Raw genomic sequence first — 22,361 nt, 5'->3', positions numbered from 1 at the left:
CGGCTAATTAATTAAAATTCGTTAATCAACTTTTTAATTACTGAAAATAAACATATGGTTTCAATTAGAAAATTGCTGAGCATCATCGAAAACCCCTAAATCAACCATTTTTAGCAGGATATAACGCCAGGGCATCATTTTACGGCGTTCTGTAAAAACGCTCCATTTGGGCGCATTTCTAGATTTCGGTTTCTTATCGGAGCGCATCTACGCGCCGGCGATCCTGCTCCCCGGCGGTCGCGACGCGAAGCCACCTCCTCGCCTTTCTAGTAGAATGTAGGGAAGTGCGGCGCACGTGTGTTGCGCGTCTCAGCCACTGGGGAGCAGGACCGCGGGTGCGGTGATGCGCTCCGATAAGAAACCGAAATCTAGAAACGCGTCCAAATGGAGCGTTTTTACAGAACGCTGTAAAATGCTTCCGCGACGTTATATCCTTCCAAAAATAGTTGATTTAGTGGTTTTCAATGATGATCTACAAGTTTCTAATTGAAACCATATGTCTATTTCCACTAATTAAAAAGTCAATTAACACATTTTAATTAATTAGTCGACTTATCGCAAAGATTACCCACCCACATAACGTCCGCCAAGCCGTATAGCCCACCTGCACAAACCGCATTATTGTAACTTTCACGTTTTTTTTAAACAAATGTGTAAGTATAAAAAAAAAAACACCTTACGGTCCCCGCTCGAAACGTCGTAATAAACTTCGAATTAGTAACTCCGACAGTACGCATCTTTGACTTATATATATATATATATATGTATATATATATATATATATATATATACATTTTTTTTTCTTTTTAGCGTGGGTACCTTGTCATGTACTTTTTTGGCATTCATTTGTATTAAAAACATGTCGCATTATTTTATTGAGAAAGACGACATAACTCTTCAAAGAAGGGTCCTTTTTCAAAGCCTTCACTTAGCAGTGCCCTATACAAGAAGTGACTCCGAGTCCCAGTTTCATCAAACTAACACATATCTTTTATGTTTTTGTTGTGATGAGGTCACTGACAACTAGAGCAATAGGTCACACAGTAAAAGTAGGGAGAAACTATTTACAGCGTTTTACATACACTGTACAAAGAGGTATTGTATTAAAGACTAGTGATTTGAGAAATGATGAGGGAGTGTGAAGTTTTACTTTCCGGTATATTTTACAGTTAGAGTAAAAGAAATTACTTTACATCCACACACAAAAGTACAGATATAATATAAAAATTGTTTAGGTTGGCTATGCATTTCCAGGTACAAACAATTTCAGGTGAAGAGTGCGACCGCGCCTGAATGTAGCAGCTTCGATACTCTCGGTGTACGAATGGATCGTGGCAAGCCGAGATGTTTTATCCTGCGAGAGCATAACGCTTTGTGATTCTCGTATGGTTGATCAGATAACGATTATAAGCTATCACCAAGTAAAACAGTAGGTTAAATACTCCGCGAAGAAAACTGTGAGAACTAAGATGTCCATGCATTCAAAATGAGCAGTCCTTGGGGCATCAAATTCGCCACTTTACGCTAAGGCTTTCCCCGCTGTCCCCATTTAATAAAGTTTTTTTTTTTTTCTCACCAGATTCGACTGTCCGTGCTGGCATATGCCACAGGTCCCTTCTGCTGATGTCTTTCACAGCAGCCCCGCGTGTCAAGACTGAATGCCAGGAAAGGCGCGCATCGTCAGCCACTTTTTGTTGTATAGTTTTTGTTGTTTACGATACCGAACAACCTCATTTTTGTCCGAATACACAAGATGCACGCCTTTCTGTTTCTGGGATAGGAAGTTCACCATTGTCCTGGCCGTCTGAATTGCGTTTACTGCACGTTCTCTTAGGTTGTTCAGCGTGGCCTGGTGCTTCAGGAGTCCGCCAACTCCATCGCGTGCCTTTTCCTATGTCCAGATGCAAAAAATAACCACTAGGCTTGTGGGAAATTGCTCTGTGCATACTGGTGAATCTGGTAGCGATTCCTAAAATGAATGGCGGCCCCGTGCCTTACGTACGTCACGTGCGAGTGTACCGCAACGTTATCTTCAACCCACTCTTTCACTTTTTCCAGAGCCAAGCGCGTGTGAGCGTCGTCGTAACATAGGTCCTGAGTGATGATACCAAAGCTCTTTGTAGATTTTCTTGTCGTCACTACACATGGAAATATTGTGATTTGTTCTTATTTTTTTCAAGTGGTATGCTTGAATTACGTCAGGAAGCAAAATGGTCCAGTTTTCAGGAAAGTCAAAATGAAAGGCAATGCTTCTGTGTTGCATGCACTGCTTTTCATCGTAGATTGCGTGTTTGTCGGGTAGGGTTTTGAAATATCCACACTCTTAAAAATGAGTCGTGAAATTTACGAGGAAAGTTCTGGCAGCTCTATTTCCAAACATTTCCTGTCAAAATAACGTACAATCATTTTTTTTAAATAATGTGGGAAAAGTTGTCGAAAAAACGAGGCACCGCATTCTTAGTTTACTAGCATAGACGTGAAAATGACGATTGAATCGTTTTCAAATCTTCCCTCGTGAAAATAACGTACTGTCGTTTTTCTAAATTGACTAGGAAAGTCGTCATTTTTATTTGCGCCTTTGTACGTGAAAATTACGAGGAAATCTTTGGCAGCTCTATTTCCAAACATTCCTCGTGAAAATGACGTACCAGCGTGTTCTGAAACTGTGTGCGAAAAGCAATAAAGAAAAGGTGGATTGCATTTTTCAGCTGACAGTATGTATGTGTAGCATACAGTCATTATGATCAGTGTTCTTCACGTAATTATAAAGACAAAAATTGAAAGATTACTTATCACTTTATTCAAGTTTCCGAGTTTCCTCACTGTACACTCTGCTTGGTGATGATGGTGTGCCATTACATCCTGCGGGAAAAGAGAAGAGAAAATTACCCTATGCCACCCTATGATATAACGTCACATAACTCGCTCAAAGGACCACTATGAGAGGAAAGCAAGAAAGATAGTAACAGATTCATCCTGACAAAAGGGTGAGGAAAATCAGACAATAGCATTTCTGAAAGTCTGATATGTCAGACATTGCTGGTGTGCCTTCTTTGCATGCCCAGGGCTATGCTACAGGTAATAGTCTTCACTGCAGGGCACAACATTTATTACATCAAACCTTAGGCACCATAAAGAAAATGTGTGACAAACAATAGCCTTTTCCAGATTCAAGGTTGCAGCTGCTACATTTGAAGCCCATATGGATTGATGAAGGCCACAGCGAAAGCATCCGCAAATGGCCATTTTTCAGGGCTGTGCTAATATTAAAATTTTCTTATAGCAGTTTAGTATTATACGATATTTGATATTGGTTTCAACATTAATCGTACTAATGTAAACGGCTTAATTTTTGCAAAGGCTTACTGTTTGCGAGTTTATCGAAATTGCTTCAAATTGGTCATGCAAAATAAGTAACCCCATGGCTACGAATACATTGAACATTACTCCTGATTGTGAAATTTTGTTCCCGCAAAGTATTTCCAAAACTGACACTTCACAAAATGTATGAAATAACAAGCTCGTGAAAATAAAGTCGTTTACGCCAGTCGAACATTTCAAAGCGCTCGTAAAGTCACCATTGCAATGAATTGGCTTTGTTCAGAGCGCTTCTCCGCATGTGCACTGCGCTGCGGAGAAGCGAAACCCATGGAGCAGACTCCGCAATCGCATTAATCGCGTTAACACCCAACACCACCTATAGAATAATAAAAGCCTGGGCGTCGCCTCCTCTCCCGTCATGAAACATCATCACAGTCGGATGGCGCTAACTCGGCTACTGGGCCCGAGTCCGACCTTCGACGTGCTGATGGAACACGAGCCCCGGCCGAACACTGACACAGCACTCGTGTCCAATCTCAGGCCTCAATCGATCTGGCTGTGATGATGGCGCGGAGGCCTTCTGCTTATCTAGGTGGTGGAGTAACACCCCGGTCGCAAGAATCTCGCTTTGTCGCAGTGCAGACTCATACTTTGGTGGGAAATGCACACCTCTATAGCGGAGAGGTTTTGACATGTACACAGGAGGAATTAAGAAAAAAATTTAAAAATGGTTACGTGAATGTTTATGCATCTGATGGATGTCGGTACTCCCCTCAAGGTCAAATTTAGAAAACAAATAACACTGTAGCTATTCTGTTATCAAGAATATGTATTAGGCTGCAATGTCCTAACATGCTATGTCACGACATTGCAGCAACAGTTCTAATTTGAAATTGAAGGATGAGCATAGCGAGAAGACCATCAAATCATATATTTATACTCACAACCTCTATGTGGGCCTTGACCTGATGATAGCCAGAGCCACTACATAATTTGGATCAGAACTAACCGAGCTTTGGCAGTGGGGCGATGATAACGAGATCAATTAGAATTTCATTTAAAAAGTATATGTATTGCCCTCATGCTGATTATGTACACTTATAAATCTATATGCCCATGCAGCATGATGCTGACAAGCATAAATAAATAACAAGCTTTGCTTGCTGCCTCGATTCCAACTGTGCAGCTTAAGCAGATCCTTGAGAATTTTAAGAGAGCATTCAGTTTGGTAATCAAAATTATTCACTTCTAACTTTATTTCAGTGGATGACTATCTGCCCCTGATATTAGGTATTTTTTTGTACCATACCTAAAGTTACTATTCATGCACGATCATGTTCCTTCACTGACATATTACTGCATTTTGAAAACATATGTACTAAAGTAATCAAAGCAGCCTACAGCTAAACAAGTGATACCAACACTGTCAGGATGGCTGAGGCTAGCGTGACGGCACTAAGTAACAGGCTTGGAGAGAGGTGCAGACACTGTGATATTCAACTGAAAAGGTAATAAGCTCAAGTCATTATACACTTTAAGCCCAAAATTCATGATTCACACATGCCTATTATTCTCAGTATGAAGCCAAAGGCGAACCAAGTAGTAGTCCGTTGATTTATTACTGAAATACAATACAATTTGAATGCCAAACTGGATGCTTTGCTTATTTTTGGAGGGTTGCGATAAAAATGCACTACTTAATTGGGTGAAAAACAAAGCCTTGTAACACAATCATGTGCATGATTACATTCTACAAGTCGTTTTACATGTATACACATCATTCTATATCAAAGCTAACAGAATTTTCAAAAAAGACCGCGAGAGTTATCAGAATGTCTTCTTCATTGCGCATTCGTAGGACTCTGTGGACATCAGTAAAGGGGATAACCGTCACAGTATGTTGACTAATTGACGAAAATTTGTTAGCTTTGTAACTAATGGCTTTATCGGCCATGCTGCAACAGCAGTGTTAAAAGCCAGCCAATATTAAAGGCTATCCCGACTTAAACAATTCACCAAATGCCAAGCGGCTTCTACATATTCATTGTCCAACTTTTGTGTTTTAATGTTGGATGCAAAAACCGCGCTCAGGAGCTCAAGAATTTGTGCCGTTAATGGTGGGTGGAAGAGTGACATAGTCGTACTGGGCACATCGTCACTATCTCGACAGTGTGTCCTTGGTAGATGCATCCGCGTCATACTTCCAAGATAAAAAAGGTGCGTCCGAAGCAACCAGGTTCGCACAACATCCTGAGGTCTTCCCCGAGTGCGCAACTTTCGAATCGGGTGACAAAAAAAGCAAATTTTTAGCATTCCATATCTTGAACCTTGTTGCTATACAGAAACTCTGTTAGTCTAATATTTACTGCCTTTGAAACTAGAATTGAAACGTATCCCATAAAACAATTAATTAAAAACATTATTAAAAAATTTTTTTTCATTAGTTTTGATTAACATTCTGCAACGGTTATCCCCTTAACTAATGTCCTCCAAGTCCCATAAACACACAGTGAGGAAATCATTTAAGTAACTCGTGCCATTTTTTTTTTTTTTTAATTTCGTTCGAATCAAGATATACAGCTTTGTATACATGTATATAAAAATATTGAATGCATGTCCATCCCACTATAGAGGTCCACCTTTTCCTTAGGTAAAACTGGATCAAACTGGAGAAGGCCAGTTTTACATAAACCCCCAGCATGGTATGTACCAAGGGCCGCCAGAAATGATTGCTCACCTCAGAACACTCTGTGCGGCTTGAAGAAAGCGGCTTGCGGTCTTTGACGGTGGGTCTACCCGCTTGGTGCAGCTGGGACCTGCAAGAAGGTTGACGCAGCTTGCCATATACCAGAAAGTAACAAAGACAAGGCCAGTATTACATAAACCCCCAGCAGGCATGCACCAAAGACCGCCAGAAATGATTGCTCACCTCACTGAACACTTTGTGCGGCTTGAAGACAGCGGCTTGCGGTCTGACGGTGGGTCAACCCGTTTGGTGTAGATGGGAACTGCGAGAAAGTTAATGCAGCTTGCCATGAACCAGAAAGTAACAAAGACAAAGCCAGTATTACATAAACCCCCAGCATGGCATGCACCAAAGACAGCCAGAAATGATTGCTCACCTCATAGAACACTTTGTGCGGCTTGAAGACAGCGGCTTGCGGTCTGACGGTGGGTCAACCCGCTTGGTGTAGATGGGAACTGCGAGAAAGTTAATGCAGCTTGCCATATACCAGAAAATAACAAAGACAAGGTCAGTATTACATAAACCCCCAGAAGGGCATGTACCAAGGACCACCAGAAATCATTGCTCACCTCAGAGAGCACTCCACGCGGCTTGAAGAGAGCGGCTTGCAATTTTTGTTGCTGGGACCTGCAATATATTTAATACAGCCTGGCGTATACAACAAAGACAAAGCCAGTAATACATAAGCCTACAGCACATGTCCCAAGGACCACTACAAATGCACGCTCACCTCATGAAACATTCCATGTGGCTTAAAGAGAACGGCTTGCAATCTGTAATGGTGCGTGCACCTGTTTGGTGCAGCTGGGACCTGCAATAAATTTAGTACAGCATGCCATATACCACAATGTAACAAAGACAAGGCCAGTAATACATAAGCCTAAAGCACGACATGTCCCAAGGATTGCTAGAAATGCTTGCTCACCTCATAAAGCACCCCATACGACTTGAAGAGAGCGGCTTGCAACCTGAGGGTAAGTGCACCAGCTTGGTGTAACTGGAACCTGCAATAAATTTAATACAGCTTGCCTTATACCCACAAAGTTACAAAGACAAGACCAATACTACATAAGCCTCCAGCATGAAATATCCCAAGGACCACTAGGAACGCTTGCTGAACTCATAGAGCTCTCCATGCGGCTTGAAGAGAGCGGCTGGCAATCTTTGGATAGTACCTACGGGTTCATTTCCCTTCCTTGATGAGCCTGAGCACTTTCGGATAAATGCCGCTCTTTGCGGTACGGCATGGTGCACACCTGGTACCTCTTTTGAGGTTTATCTGGCCAAAGTACCTATAACAAACATATAACAATTGGGTCACACACTGCAGAGCCAGCAATACCACAGCAATGACAAACGTTAGATAAGTGAATAAACATAAAATTATGTTTACTAACCAAAATATGTTACTTACCCTCTAAGGAACTGGTATAATGGGCTATGCTGCGATTGCAATTTTAAACGGAGACATTATTAAAGCCCAACCTAAATGAAACAATTTTGTGAAAAAGCAGCAAGTTTTGAGGTAATCCATGTTATTCGGAAATCGCCGGTTAGAGTTTTGGGGTTACATTACTCTCTTTAAAATTGCAATTGCGAAGAGGCCCATTAACCTGCTAAATAATAATAATAATAATATTCATAATAATAATAATATAATACATTTATTGTATCTAGCGCACATCAGTTAGCATGACGGGCACATCACAGCCAACATGAGGCTTGTGGGATATGCCACCCTGAAATTAACAGTCCAACATAGCTATACTTTGAGCCCGAGTGCAAAGTGAAGCAACTACATGCAGACGTCAATAGGATGTCACAGGTGTCATGTGACACAGTTAGATGCAGACACACACCATGCACATGCACACCAACATATGCAAATGCAACGTTAGGTTTGAAAATAGCCACTGCAAAAAAGAGGAAGCAATTATAACCTCGTTAAAAAAAATCATGCACTAATGATAATAAACGTAACTATACTAAACAAATAACGCAACTATACTAAACACAAAATCATTAAACCGAGTCCAAAGGGGAAGTGTCACGGCCGGGGAGTCTGAAGCTGAACAAGTGTAATCTACAGAGAAATAAGAAAAGAAAAGTAAAAAGCTATGTAATTAAACAGTGACTTTACAATTTTTGGTTAATTAGTAAACATATTTTGACGTTTATCCGCCTGTCTAATGTCCGCCGAGCCCTACAATTATACAGTGAGGATGGCATCCACATATATATCACCTTCATTTTCCTTTACAGTCCGTTCAAGATTACAAAAAAAAACTATATCACAAGAAGCTTTCGATGTCATTTCAGCTGTCTAATGACTCAGGTGTGCAAATGAATGAACAGTACTCATCAATGAGAAATAAAACAAGAAAGCGCAGAAAAATAAATAAAATATAAACTTCTGCGAAGCCGATCAGCCGTTGGGTATGCTGAGCTAATTATTACAATTTTGCGAAATGTTCACCCCTAAACAGACTGTGCGGTGGAAGCTGAATGTTCGTTTGACCAGTCAACTGTCGATTCTGCACAACGTGGTCACCGCCTCTCCGCATACTCACGCGGGGAGAGCGAGGTCAAGCGATAAGAGGCTTTAATTATAGTTGGCGATTTTCCGGGCTATAGTCCGTACCCGGTGTATAGTCCGCAGGGGCAAATTGGGGGTTCAAAGTAAAAGTTCTTGCTTAGATACTTGATAGTCCGCACCCGGTGCATAGTCCGCGTGCCGTGCATAGTCGGCACCTGGTGCTTAGTCGACACGAAAATCTTCCTATAGACGGCACACCTTGACACATGTCTGCTTTCTTAGCACACAAAGAAGCCTACAATCAGGCACGTAGCCAAAATTTTGTTTCGGGGGGGGGGGGGGGGGGGGGGGGTCTCCCCCTGGCTTTGTGCCTGCCTATAATATACATAAATCATCATTAACACACTCTTTCACTCACAAAATCCGTCACATCTCCTCATAATGAACGATCTTGAAAAACAAAATTCGTGTATAGTCCGCACGCGTAGAGAGCCCGCACAGCCTAAATTTTCAGCTTTTAAAGGGACAATGAAGGCAATTTCGGAGATCTTTTTGGCGATTGAATTGGGTTCCAGGCACGTCTCAGGCTACGTTGCCGATATTTCAGCCGAAACCGGCGCTTGTGTGCCGCGCAAATCAATTAAACAGTCGCGGTAATAATCGTACCGGGATCGACTGGGGCGACGCCCCGAGAGCTGCGGGAGAAACCAGGAGAAGCGGAGCTCACGTGACCGATGCGAGGCCAAGGAGCGCGACGTCACAAGAGACGCGTCAGCGATTGGTCGAAACGAGAAACGTGCCCTCGGTCACGTTTTGGTTCGCGATTTTTAGGAATACTGTTCTAATTTCCGCTTGAATAATGATCAAAAGTATAAATCGGATCGGAAATGATTACTAAACCACAAATAAAGCAGCATCATTGTTTTTTTCTTTGCTACGCTGGACGTGAAACCGGCAACGAGCAACTACGGGCCGACAAAATAAAATTAAAAAAGAACACGGTACTCGAAAGATTTTGCAAAATGGTAGCTGTAGATTGCTGTTCTAACGGTCGACTGAAGACCAGTATTCGTTCGGGCGACGCTAGTTTTCACGTGTGGGTTGCTGTTCGTGTTCTTTGACGACGAAAAGAGGAAGTCCGCGGAGGAACCGGATCCCGGAACGGTGGGATCGCTGCCGCTTTCCCTTCGGCATCTCCCCCGCGTCCGTCCTTCGGCATGCGGGCCGCTCGTTGCCGTCTGGGCGGTCTCCGTCGGGTGATGGCATGCAGAGGCCGCCACACACGTACTCCCGTTCCGTTGGTGTTCGGTCACTGAACGGAAGCTCGAACTCGCTCGCGAGAGCGGCATTCGTCCATGTTGACAGAGTCGGCGCGCAACGACCGTGCTGCTATAACCCACCGCGGTAACCAGAGTCTCAATCTCCTAAATACTACCGATACCGACTATTCACACTTGACGTCACTCCTACGTCACCTCCGTTTTCGGAGGCCCAGAAACAAGAGTGGAGATGGTTCAGTTTCGGTTTCTTTACTTCTTTCGTAGGCACATAAATACGCGTCATAAATGTCTACAAAAAATTGGGCGGCATGCTATGTTCCCAAGAAGCATTAAAACACCTTTTTAAAAAAATTAAATAAAATCGTCTTCATTGTCCCTTTAAACATGTATAGACCTTGGACTATAGCCCGGAAAATACGATATAAAAAATAAGCACACTGTTAAATATAAAGTCAGAGCCAGCAGCGAGCTGCAGAGTGGATGTTTACAACAATTAACCCTCCAAGCTGCTTGAGAAATTTCCCGTCAAATTACGAGGGCGGCCAATAGTTTTGTGTACGTCTTAGAGGCTCGTGAATCGAGTGCACTGGAAACTTCCGTTTTCGAAGCCGCTAAAACGTCGTTCAATGACATTGCGTCGTTACAAAGACGTTAGCCGCTCGCTCATGTTGTCTGGCTGCATCAATGTTGTTGCAAAAACAAACACAGAAACTAAGCTTCCATAAAAGGTCGTACTCACGAGTTCTCCTAAGAGATAAGGCGCAGGGCTCTGAATAAAGGCGCCGCCGCTGCAGCACGGATAAATAAACACGTGCATATTATAACAGAAAACATAACGTGCTGAAAAAGAAACACCAAAAGCACGATGTGTCGGTGGACGCCCGTGTTCTCAGACCGCAGATTTCGAACACGCTCGAGCGCTTTCCGTCTTCAACCGAAAGCACTCGAACCGCGAACATGGAGAAATATTCGATTACAATACGTAAGCAAGACATTGCAAGGATAAAGTCACATTGCATACCTTGAAGTGGGCGATTTAGTCGTCGATGAGCTGATGAGGGCCTGATGCATCACAGAACACTACACTGACCACGATGTCAACAGCCACCGAGGCGAGTTCGACGAACACCCGAAGAGCGATAGCATGGCGATAGCTGCTGCAACCTCTGTTCGCGCCTGCGCGGCACGGGCGCACGACTCGGAGCAAAACCGCAAAACAACAGAGATGGGTGTTGCAACAACCGCAACAACGCACCAAGACCGCCATTCTGCGAGAGAGGAGCGCCGCGAAAGAGCTGCGGGGCTGCGCGCTGCGCGGCGGGGCATTCAACTCCTCGCCATCTGCGCATGCTTGCACTCCTGGAATTTCGGCTTTTCTGGAAGGCTCAGCAGCTCTCGCGCCAAATAAATAATGTGGGCATCCTCGTATTTTGAAATGATGAGCGTGCCCGTCTTTTTTGACGAGGGAAAGACACGTCAAATTGGCGTAAATTTTTTACAGTGCAACTTTGAACCGTTACTTAACGATTGTTAAGGCGGTGTCACACTGCGGAAACAGTCGGAGGACTATGTCTGAGAACACGACGGAAACACGTGTCCGGCTACCCTGTCACATTGCGGCAACAGCAACTTCCGGGAAACATGTCGTTGTCGCCCGGAAACCATCTCCGCCGACTTGTTGTCCGACGGTCGGACAACAGCCTGTCACACCAAGAAAGCATGTTGAACGACACGAAGTACCCCCTTCCTCACCCCTCCTTTCGTACCCTTCCTCTCTTTCGATCATTTGCGCAGTGCGCGAAGTGCAACCGGAACCATCGCGTCGAGTCGGTGCGTCCGCAGCAGGGTGGCCAGTTCCGCTTATTAAAAGCGTATTTGTGGGCTTCTTTTTTTTCCGAGTCGCTGGTAGATTTTTCCAGTCGCTTGTCTTGCTTTTTGTGCTTATCCGCGTTTTTCTCGCAAATATTGTTATTTTATTGCTCGTCGTGCTCATTGACAGCGCGTTTGTCGTCAAAAACGCGAAAAACAGCTTGACCGTTTGGCGCTGCGGTTAGGTGGCGCAAGCTACCGTCCGGGGCCACCCTGGTCCGCGGCGTTCATCGTGCTAGAGCGAACTCGCTCGCGTTATCTTGTGCGCACTTGCGTTTAGCTCCCGCCGCCGTTTGCCTCAGCTCTTCGGGATGGCGCACGACGTAGAAACTGCTGCTGCGGCTCTTTGGTGCTTTTATGTGCCGTAGACTCAGACGACGAGATGCCACCAACCAAGAAGCCGCGATCAAAGTGGACCAGCCAGTGGCTGCAAAGAGTGCATCAACAAGGCGCTTACGAGAATCTAATGAGGGAGTTGGCCTTAGAAGATTCAGAAGCATACCGTCGCTGGATCCGAATGGACACTGGCTCCTTTGAGGAGCTTCTCGCAAGGGTTCGACCTTTAATCGAGAAAAGGGACACGAATTTCCGGTTGTGTGTCCCGGCCGGAGAGCGGCTCGCAATTACATTGCGATATCTTGCCACTGGTAAGTTTCGGCCTTGCTTTATGTACGAATTCGTGCTGCTTCAGCAGCCAGGAGTTCCCTATTTTGCCGGCACATTAGCCCGGTAAAATTATTGCCGAAGCAGCCTCCCTTTCTTTTGGGCCGCGTCTACTTTCACGTGTGGCAGTCTGCCGGTGTCAGCAAAATACCCCCCCCCCCCCCCCCAAAAAAAAAAAAAAAAAAAAAAAAAAACAATAAATAAAGAGTAATGCTATATGCACTCCGGAGTGCAGCTCGGACGGAAATTGCTATACGCACTACGTTGGGTCTCGTATAAAACGAATGGTGAAAATCGGTTTCTGCAGCGGTGGTGTAGCGTAGTGGAAAGGTGTCTGCTTTACACACAGCGGACCCGGGTTTGATCAAAAACTAGGAGGTATTGGTTTGATTAACGGTGGGTGCTAATTTTTTTTTTTTTGGTCGAAGCGACGTGAACGCAGGCGGGGGTGTGGGTTAACACGCTTCCCAGTAATACACGCGCCGTCCGATCGGGGTGACCCAAATAACACGAGCTCTTCGCATTTCAGACGGAACTCTAGTGGCGACTATCGTTCCGTCTGGACGGAACGCTAGCCACACTTTTTGCGGTAATACAGTATTTCCTAGGTATGCTGCCATTCCCTCACTGTTTTATGGCTATTTCCTTTTTTCTTTTGCGGATTATGTTTGCTAAAACGACACCAACTGGCGGTAGAAAGGTAAAAATTAACATTGTCACAATCTTCTATACTTATTTTCAGAAGACAGTCAGACATCGCTGCAGTACCACTTCCGGAGGGCGCACAACACCGTGTCCAACATTGTGGCAGACGTATGTCCTGCAATCTACAGTGTCCTCAGGGATGATTTCCTAAAGGTATTATAGACATTCTTTTTTCATAGATTTCCGAAGGATAAAAATTATAAAACGCGAAATGAAGACACAGAAACACGTAAATGCTTGTGCTTATTTGTCCCTGGATTTTTCCACACTTTGATTTCCCAGATTTCTATGGCAATACGCACATGATTGTAATGTTAGGATTGTTCGAGATTGTAGAATGCCTTATCACTTAAAAAAGGGAATCTCAGAAACTTCTTTAGTGCCCCTTTGAGGATTAAGGGCCATGAAAAGTTCAAACTATGTCTGAGGTGGCAGGTATCTCCCGGCTGATTCAAAGAAACAAAGAGCAGTGGAGCTAGTGCAATCGTGTCCCTGCGGAAAATGTCCGTAATCGATCTGGCTTCACTACTATAGCTGCCGAGAGGTTAAAAATGAAGTAGAAGCCCCACCTTTCATGCAAGCATTGTACTCTCTATAACACAAGTGCGCAGGTGTTACTAGAGCATGGTGGAAAACTAGCGCATGTTGGAGGCAGGGCATCTACTACTACGCAAACGGCACTAAGCATTCTAAATGTGAACCTGCCCATTGAGGGTCCGGCACTAATTCACTTTTTTGATCAAAATCTTCGGGCACACGGTGGATAGCGGACGAAGCTGTCGGTTGAAGAACTTAAAGCGCGTGCTTGGGGTCACGAACCGACTATTGCAAACGTGGCATCTCTTGCATGCATAGGGCACCAGTCAAGAAAGCACCATCATGCACGTGAAGGTAGCTTTGGCAGGCTTGAATTTGTGCATGATTGCCTTCATTAGCAAAGGCATATGGCAGGAGCCAGATGCTTACTTGTAGCAGATGAGGGGCTCCCAGGTTTCTCCGACTTTTGCAGTATGTTTAAACACAATGTGATACCTGCCCCCTCCCACAAACTTGCCGTGCATTGAAAATAATCCAAAATGTATCTTAATGGACAACAGACTTCACACGCCGAACCTAATAGAAAATAAAAGTTTCGCCCACAAGTCTGGCTAACTCGTTACACCAAGATGGCCTGTTGGTTAAACCGGTTGTCATCATTATCGGGTCTAATTCTGAAGATAAGCTGACAACCTGATCAGAATAAGCTTTCTCGGGTCAGCCACCCATCCACCCCTAAATGCCCAGCCTGGGTTTGCCATGCAGGTCAATGTTACATCTGTTACGGTTGTAAGTACCTTTTCCTTTTATTTCAGGTGCCCAGTAGTCCTGCAGAGTGGAAGGCCGTTGCGCAGGGCTACCAGGACCTGTGGCAGTTTCCGCATTGCGTTGGTGCACTGGATGGGAAACACGTTGCCCTGGTGCCACCACATGAGACTGGGGCACAGTTCCGAAACTACAAAGGATTCTTCAGCATTGTTTTGATGGCACTGGTGGATGCAGACTTAAACTTCATATTTGTAGATGTCGGCCGAAATGGTCGTATGAACGACAGCGGCATCTGGGGTGCCTGCAAGCTTAAGGAGACTCTGGAGAGGCAACCCTCCATACTTCCGGATGCCGAACTGCTTCCTAGGTCAAGAGACTCGGCACCCTACGTCATTGTGGGGGATGAAGGCTTTGGGCTAAAACCCTACTTGATGAGACCGTACCCTGCAGCTGAGCTCACCACTGACAAGCGGCTGTTTAACTACAGGTAGAGTGCACTATTGTGGATAGTATGAGCCGAGTTATATCCCCATGCTCATTTGGCATACCTACTAGTTTTGGAAGATACTATGGGGCAGATTGGAGATGCAAACAGCGCACCTATGTTTGTATGCGCAAGGGATCGGTGCACATAAACAGAGGCAAAGAAATCAGGCGTAGAGATTCACCCGTAAATTATTACTGTTGGTTCAGTGGTTATGGAGAAGTGGACAAATGTGTGATATAATGCATGTCATGTCACTTCAGCTAAACATACAGCAGTTTGAGACTTCAAGGGATGAAGCATGCATGAAAAAGTATCATGGATAGCACATCATTTTAATTTATGTGCAATCTTGGACTATTCTTTTATATGCCTGATAAATATGAGCTACGGGCTATACACTTGAGGCAACCTCAATAATCCATTTCACTTATATATTTATATATATATATATATATGGTGAGAAGGGTTGTTTTTGACAAGTGCAGCCTTGAGTAATGTGCAAAAGAAAGGGTGAAGGGGAAGGAGTTTAATTTTTTCATTAAGCTGGAAGGAAAGAGCTGGCAAAAAATTGGGCCAGGAGTCGCAATTAAATCCATAACCTCTGCCTAAGCGGGGCAGCACCTTAATCGATTAGGCCATCCTGAGCCACTGGTTTCGACGGGCTGAAGTTTTGACCAGATGTTTGAGGGAAGTTAGTTTTGATTTCAGTTAACGTGGAATACGTCTGCCAATGGCTGACGTAAGGTCCTGTTAGCTCCGAGTGCTGCAGCAGTGACATGGCACGTCATTTCGGCTCGCAATGTCAGAAAGGCCCGTCTAGGTTGGGGGATCACACGAAAGCACTCCAACATTTTAGTTGCTTAGTTGACACCTGTGCACTTTCTTCTAGGCTTTCACGTGCCCGCCGCACGTCTGAGAATGCCTTCGGAGTGCTTGTGAACCGATGGCAAATCTACCGGTCTCCCCTTCGCCATGACCCAAAGCGAGCCACTGACATCGTTCTGGCCACAGTGGCTCTCCACAACTTCCTCCGGTCAAAGCGGATAACTCGGCAGCTGTATACCCCACAGGACAGCTTGGATGTCGAAGACATCTTGACTGGTGTGTATACTCTGAACCACTTTTATATCCCGCAATGGGATGATCAGCGTATGTATGACACCGCCATAACTTCAGTTCACAGGAAACAGGCTGCAATGCATGAATTGCTCGTGGTATGTCAAGCTGTGCAAGCGCACGCCCACGGCGAGGTTGTTAAGTGCACTATATAGCGCCCTTGGCGCAGAGTAGTGCAGTCCATGGCCGACAGAGCAGCGCGTAATGAGTCTCGTGGTGCTCCTGTTTCCTGGAGGCATCCCCTTCTCTTCCCCTTACGTGAAAATGCATGAATGTCGACGAAACAACGAATTAACATTCTATTAAAATACAGGAGCCGCGCTCACACTTTTCAACACTGTTCTGTCATGAAGAAATGACTCGAAATGACTAAAGGGGCTCAGAAACTGACTAGACAAAAGCTCACCGATCTTGCATGTAAACATCAGAATAAATTTATTTGCTTTCCTTTGCCCCCCCCCCCCCCCCCCCCTTCCCTCCCCCGCCGCCCCACCCATCTTTCAAGTTTAAATGACTAGGCACCCCATCCGTTTAGCGGCCATGGGATTGCTGCTGCTTATGTCCTATCTGGGAGAGGGACATTAGCTGATATAGTTGTTCTAACCTGTAATATGGATGCCCATGTAGTGGTCTTAGTGGAAATTAGCAAAATGCTCATGCGATATAATCTGCTGCGATATGTTATTATGTGGGGCTCTCTGAAGGATAACGTGATAAAGGCATTTCACGGATTCTTCTCATACAACTCTGGAGTCGCTACATACATCAAATAGAAGCTTTTAACTCAGTGAGGCTTCGTCATGGAACATTAATAGACTGGTACGCTTTTGTCCACGTAGATAAAGTCGTGGTGAGTTTTAGCCAAGGGATCAGTGACACACATGGCGTTAATTTAAAGCTCAGTAATATTACTGACGTGCTAGAGTGAGATCCTGTGGCTAAATCTCACATGCATTGCTGCAGCAGCAGTGTGGTCGCCAGGCGGCAAAACACTCTTAAAATTGTGTGTCTCAGTAACATTTCTTTATGGCCCACAGGCAATGTGCGAAATGGATCATGGAGACAGGGGGTGACTCCCGCTGGTGCCATGAGACAGTTCCGAAGAGGCGGAAGCAACTCCAGTGACACTGCCAAGGCAGTGCGCAACTTGTTCATGAACTACTTTGTCAACGAGGGACAAGTGAGCTGGCAGTGGCGAATGATCCCCTAAACAGGTATTTCTTCAAACGGTCTGACAAAATTTTAATATAAAATGGGAAGTCACAAGCACAAACTTAAAATAAAGTGGTGATTTCAGATTGAATCATTGAATAGAACTTTGTTTATGATAAAGCAGGAGCCTCCATTTTAGGTTGCCTGGAAAGACTGCTAGTTCACTACTAAACAATGAATCGTAGTAGTTATCTTGACCGAACCCATGTTCACCTAAGCAACCACTTGTTTGATGAGCATTTGCCTGTGCATGAAACGGCGAGGTATCATACTATGGGCTTTTGTCTGGTACAGACCCGTCTCGTCAACACATAAAGCAAGAATAGTGATGCTATTTGTCATTGCTTCAAGTAGGAATGCAGCGTAAAAGTAGACTAATGCGTAAATTTAAGGGCCTACAGACACTGTGATAGTGTGTCGCTGCGGCACCGAAGTCAAATATGCGCCTATATATTGGTTGATGCAGGCATGTAGCCAGGATTTTACTTTGTGTGTGTGTGGGGGGGGAGGGGGGGGGGGAGGGGGAGGAAGAGGAAGGAAGGCAGGCAGGGAGGATAGGCCCCATGGTGCAAGACAGACAGTCGGCTGGTCCAAGAAGCATGTAGCTTTCACCGTGCTTCCACTTATGGGTGAACAGAGTATGCCCGATGTCAAACAGATTATGCAGATAGCATGATGCCTTATCAGAGACACAGCGGTGACCGATGAAATGAATATGCAAATAACTTCAGGATATGGGAGGACTTAGCACCAGCCCAGTGTGACTTTATTCGTCAGGCGCCACCTGGATAATCTCGGGCCGAGTGTTAATGTTTATGCTATACTTGACGACAGCTTCGTGCGCCAGCAGGCCAGCCATTTGCCTGTGAGGGCCCTGCGGCACATGCCGGAGCGCATTGGCCATCATGACGCCGAAGTCGTCACATTCGTCCTTTTGCTTGGTTGCCTCGACGGCCTTACTCAATGCCTGTGTTGCTGACTCAAGAAGCAGTCTCTTTTCAGCGGCACAGTCATCTGGCTGCTTCCTTTTTGCAGGCACACTTGGGCGTCCACTGGAACTCCCGGCACCGCTTGTGCTAGCTCCGTCGCTTGAGCCTCTATGGCAGCTGCTAGGGGCATTGCCTGGGCTGGGCGCTTGGCTGCAGCTGCTCAGCTCATCTTCCAAATCGAGGCTTGAGGGATCTACAGGATCGCTCCCTTCCAAGTGCCCCCAAGGGCTGTTGTCAGCTCCCACTTGAGAGCTTCGGCTGTCCTGCGAGCATGGTTCAGCCTGCAAGTATGAAAATGCTTGTATAGATGACATAATTTTCTTTATTTGCAACAAATAAAAACACACAGCATATAGTGATTGTTGGCTTCTAGTTTTCTTCCCATGAAACTATTTTTATGAGAAATCTGGTCCTTGTTGAAAAATGTCATCGGCCTTATGGCATTGAGCTATATCTGATGTCCGTAGATTATGATTGGATTATAATTAAGTGTAGTACTCATCACAGCTAAACATTGCACTTTTTACATTGCTTACTCACAGATATCAGCAAGAAACCTTTGCTGTGCCAGAGATGAACGACGTGATAATTAAGCATCTGACAATTATCACACTGTGTGGATGTTTTGTTTACGTATCTATGCAATTTTACAGTGCTTCATCTCGGGCATTGCCAGCAAAACAATAAAGTGTGCCCACCAACTCGCTGTAGTTCTCATGGAACCGAGGTGTCCAGTCTGTTGGCACCTTCCAACAGAATCTACACCTACCATCTGTGATTTCATATTTGCTTCTCGAATCTTTAGTGCTGGGCTATTGAAAGGTCACTTCGTAGCTGTGCGAACGTGTACATTTTGCATACAAAAGTAATTGGGACAAGCAATCATTGTCAGTTATGGAGTGAGAAAAATGGGTGACTGGTTACAGCTACTTTTTGTCACTTACATTTGGGGGGACCATGTTTGACTGGCTCTCATGTTGGGGACACGCACTCTGTAGGAACAGGAGGTCTACATAGTGGCCCCATCTGGGCACATACAGGTCGTCGAGACTTGCTCCAGATTTGTTGCTGCCCTTTACCTTTCGGATCTCCCGCTGAAATTGCGAGCGCAGGTTCGAGAACCTGGCTTTCACCGCTGCCCCTGCATGAACCACAAACAGTTATAGGCTACAAAAAACTCTGCAGGGCAATCGGGCACACAAGCATGTTGTCTGTGGCTAGTACATTGTGTTTCTGTACTCGACGCTATCGCATGTCAGTAAGCTTTACATGACGTACAATTGTCACCTTGTTCCAGGGGCGAGATAGCAGTTGGATAAGCAGATTTCACCAGGAGAAAACAGAAAATTTGCTTTACGAACGACAGTCCAGAAGGTGAGACTGTCGTTCTCACACCTACCAGTACACGCAAATGTTTGTATGTGTATTTCTCGAAGTTAACAAGCCGCGCGAATCGGGTACAAATACGCATGTGCCAAAGCAGCTGAATATGTGTCGCTTATTATGAGCTGAAGTAAGCTAAGCTAAGGTTTGTAAAACGCAGGTCTGCTGAATTTACGCGAAAACGACAGCGCAAATTCAACACTCCAGGTCCCTCGTTTTATGCATACCTGTAAAACCGGGCCCCAGCACACTCGCGACGTCTTCATAGGCCTTGTCCTTCAGGTCTCGTCGGTGGTAGCGCGCGTCCTTTGCATCCCACAGGTAGCGGCGTTCTTGGATCAACCCGATCATTTCAGTCTCGTCGGCTTGCGTAAACGACACGGCTGGGATGGTCGACGGCATCGTGAGGAAGGTGAGAAGACTGCACTGACTGCACCAACTGCACTACTTCGCTCGACAAAGCAAGAGAAAGAAGCATGGGCTAACGCGATATCGATTGGTCTTCAATTTGAAAGTTTACAACCCGCATAATTAAATATTTAGAAGATACCGCACGTCTCAGCCGTGAAAAAGCACATATGATGTTGTGTTTCCGGCGAAAAAATTCGCTCACCCGCCGACCTGGGCAACATGCGACGTCCAACACAGTTTTCTGCTTGTTTCCGTTGCTAAAGCTGTCATATCAAAGCAACATTGTCGCTGTCGTCCGCCGTGTTTCTCTGTTTCCGCAATGTGACAGGACTGTCGGGCAACAGGGGGAACGCCGAACAAGTTGATCGACTGTTCATGAACATGTTGTGTTGCTGTTTCTGTCGTGTTTCCTCAATGTGACAGCGCCTTTAGTAAAGTCTCACGATCCAAGGTCGCTTTCACAAGGACGCCAGAATCCCATGTTGTAAGCACAATCTCTTCATCCTCCGGGATATGAAGTTCCTCGAGTCTAAGAAACTGGCTTTTTGGGCAGTGATCACAGTGTACTTAAAGACGCAGGCCTGTTAGTGGATCGCACAGAAATGCTGAGTTCCTTTAACCAGTGTTGAATGTTGAGCCTATAACGTTCTCTAGAACGGCAACACAAGGAAATAATTAGCGCAGCGCACACAAAAACACACTTCCTGGTTTGGAATACATTTCACCTATTTAGGGCGCAAGGAATAAAATTTCGTTAGCCTAACGCCGGAATCAGGATCCTTGTCTTCGTATACACGAAAGGCCTCTCGGCTTGTGCGTGCATGTCAGGAAGCGCTTTGGCACGAGCGTTTTCTCCCCGTCGAGCATGACAAAGATCACGTACTTCTGGTTGGCACATTGGCGCGAACAATGTACCTCGTCTTTCGTGAAGTGCTATACACTCTTAGAAAAAAGGGTATCGATAGGGAAAGAGAGAAACCTTCGTCCCTGAAGCAGGGGAGCAAATAGTTCCTCCGTCGCCTGCATCTCATTATGGCGGCGCTGAATCGAGCAAATCAAGCTCAATAAGGCTTAACAAGGACGCTATGTTTCTTGTACGGGACGAGAGGAGCAGCAAATAAAAGCGTAACACGAGCTTTCCGCGAACTGTGTTTTTTTCCGAAGCCAGATTCCCCCCGCAGGTTAAGAAACTTGCGTTTCGAAAGCAGTTACTCAGTATTCTCGTCGTCAGCACTGCGATGTTAAACGGAGACAACCGATACCCGGTTGCTTCGCGCCGTTTACGTCTTACCTTTGCTGTTCCTCGAGTCACAATTCCTTCGGCAACCGTACATCACGGAGGAATGGCAAACACATCCGCGAAACCAAAAGCCGCTTTAAAAAAAGAAAAAAACAAAACAAAAAAAACTGGAAGCCGCTGTTTATCGCGCAGCGTGAAAGAAGGTTATATCTTTTGCCACCAGATGGCAGGGTCAAACAGAGTAATTGCAAGTAGCTAGGCTAGGTTACGCTAGGTACCGCCCCATTCATGTTCTACAAAAAAAATATTTCCGCTGGCCATCTCGCGTTTCGCTATCTTCGGGAACCTGTAGTGCACACACATGTGCACACACATACGCACACTACAAGCATCAGGTGGACATACATTGAGCGCATACACATGCATGGCACTTACGAACATCAATACAACGGCACACTAAAACCCGAAGACTTCACCCCAGCTCTGCTTTTCCGTCTTTTATACTGGTCGTTTTGAACGCACGGAATTTTCGGTGCCTGCGTCAGCAATAAAAAATATTTCCAGCGTGTTTATTTTTTTTGCCAGCAATGTCATACCTCTGGGAGTATTCTGAATGGCTCAGGGGATGAATCTCTTATTAAAAAGTAAACGCTCGATCATGCCGTAATTATTTGAACGCCAATAAATCAAGCCGCTCCAATGCGGTTCGAAGCCATGAGTTTGTTCCCCCGCACGGCACGTCGTAGCCTGCATTTCTATTGTAGTGTTTTTTTGTTTTTTTTCTATTTGTGCTGTTCGCGCACGGCTGCAATTGCCGTCTTGAATTAATCTCTGTAGGACGGATAATCAACCAGCTGGTAATGATGCTTCACGGGCAGAGAAATTGCTTTTCGATCAACTGGAATGCAGTCAAAGCCGCGACTTGCGGCAGGTGTTAAGTGTACGGAGCTACGCCGTGGCGTGCTGGAAAACTTATAGCGCTCATTCCAGCGCGCCACTTGGAGGGCAGTCTCTCCAGGAACCGTAGTATACATGATGGGGAAAACAGCTCAGAAAACACGGACTACGAAGAGGAACAAACACGACAGGACAATGCTG

The 22,361-nt window shown here is 45.3% G+C and overlaps 2 protein-coding genes across 2 annotated transcripts; one reads left to right on the top strand and one right to left on the bottom strand.

Moving 5' to 3' along the window:
* Positions 1-14,416: 14,416 nt before the first annotated feature.
* Positions 14,417-18,536, top strand: LOC121835689 (protein ALP1-like). The gene is made up of 5 exons (XM_042290138.1): positions 14,417-14,422; positions 14,473-14,912; positions 15,802-16,013; positions 17,066-17,242; positions 18,276-18,536. The coding sequence occupies exons 1-4, from the start codon at positions 14,417-14,419 to the stop codon at positions 17,236-17,238; spliced, it is 831 nt and encodes a 276-aa protein (XP_042146072.1). The 3' UTR covers positions 17,239-17,242; positions 18,276-18,536.
* Positions 18,007-19,700, bottom strand: LOC121835688. Its single transcript, XM_042290137.1, has 3 exons — positions 19,508-19,700; positions 19,174-19,370; positions 18,007-18,492 (listed from the first exon to the last, which is right to left on the bottom strand). The coding sequence occupies exons 1-3, from the start codon at positions 19,698-19,700 to the stop codon at positions 18,007-18,009; spliced, it is 876 nt and encodes a 291-aa protein (XP_042146071.1).
* Between the last annotated feature and the right edge of the window lie 2,661 nt (positions 19,701-22,361).

This window comes from Ixodes scapularis, unplaced genomic scaffold, assembly GCF_016920785.2.
Source record: "Ixodes scapularis isolate PalLabHiFi unplaced genomic scaffold, ASM1692078v2 PGA_scaffold1__304_contigs__length_218370807, whole genome shotgun sequence".
Classification (NCBI taxonomy): domain Eukaryota; kingdom Metazoa; phylum Arthropoda; class Arachnida; order Ixodida; family Ixodidae; genus Ixodes; species Ixodes scapularis.
The sequence above is the reverse complement of the archived record's forward strand: the minus strand, read 5'-3'. Positions and strand labels throughout refer to the sequence as shown.

Coding starts and splice junctions, on each gene's coding strand:
- LOC121835689 (XM_042290138.1), top strand. Junction 14,913..15,801: donor AAGCGGCTGTTTAACTACAG/GTAGAGTGCACT, acceptor ACTTTCTTCTAG/GCTTTCACGTGCCCGCCGCA. Junction 16,014..17,065: donor TGTCGAAGACATCTTGACTG/GTGTGTATACTC, acceptor TATGGCCCACAG/GCAATGTGCGAAATGGATCA.
- LOC121835688 (XM_042290137.1), bottom strand. CDS start 19,700: ATGCGTATTTGTACCCGATTCGCGCGGCTTGTTAACTTCGAGAAATAC. Junction 19,371..19,507: donor CCTGGAACAAGGTGACAATT/GTACGTCATGTA, acceptor TGGTTCATGCAG/GGGCAGCGGTGAAAGCCAGG. Junction 18,493..19,173: donor CAAACATGGTCCCCCCAAAT/GTAAGTGACAAA, acceptor CCATGCTCGCAG/GACAGCCGAAGCTCTCAAGT.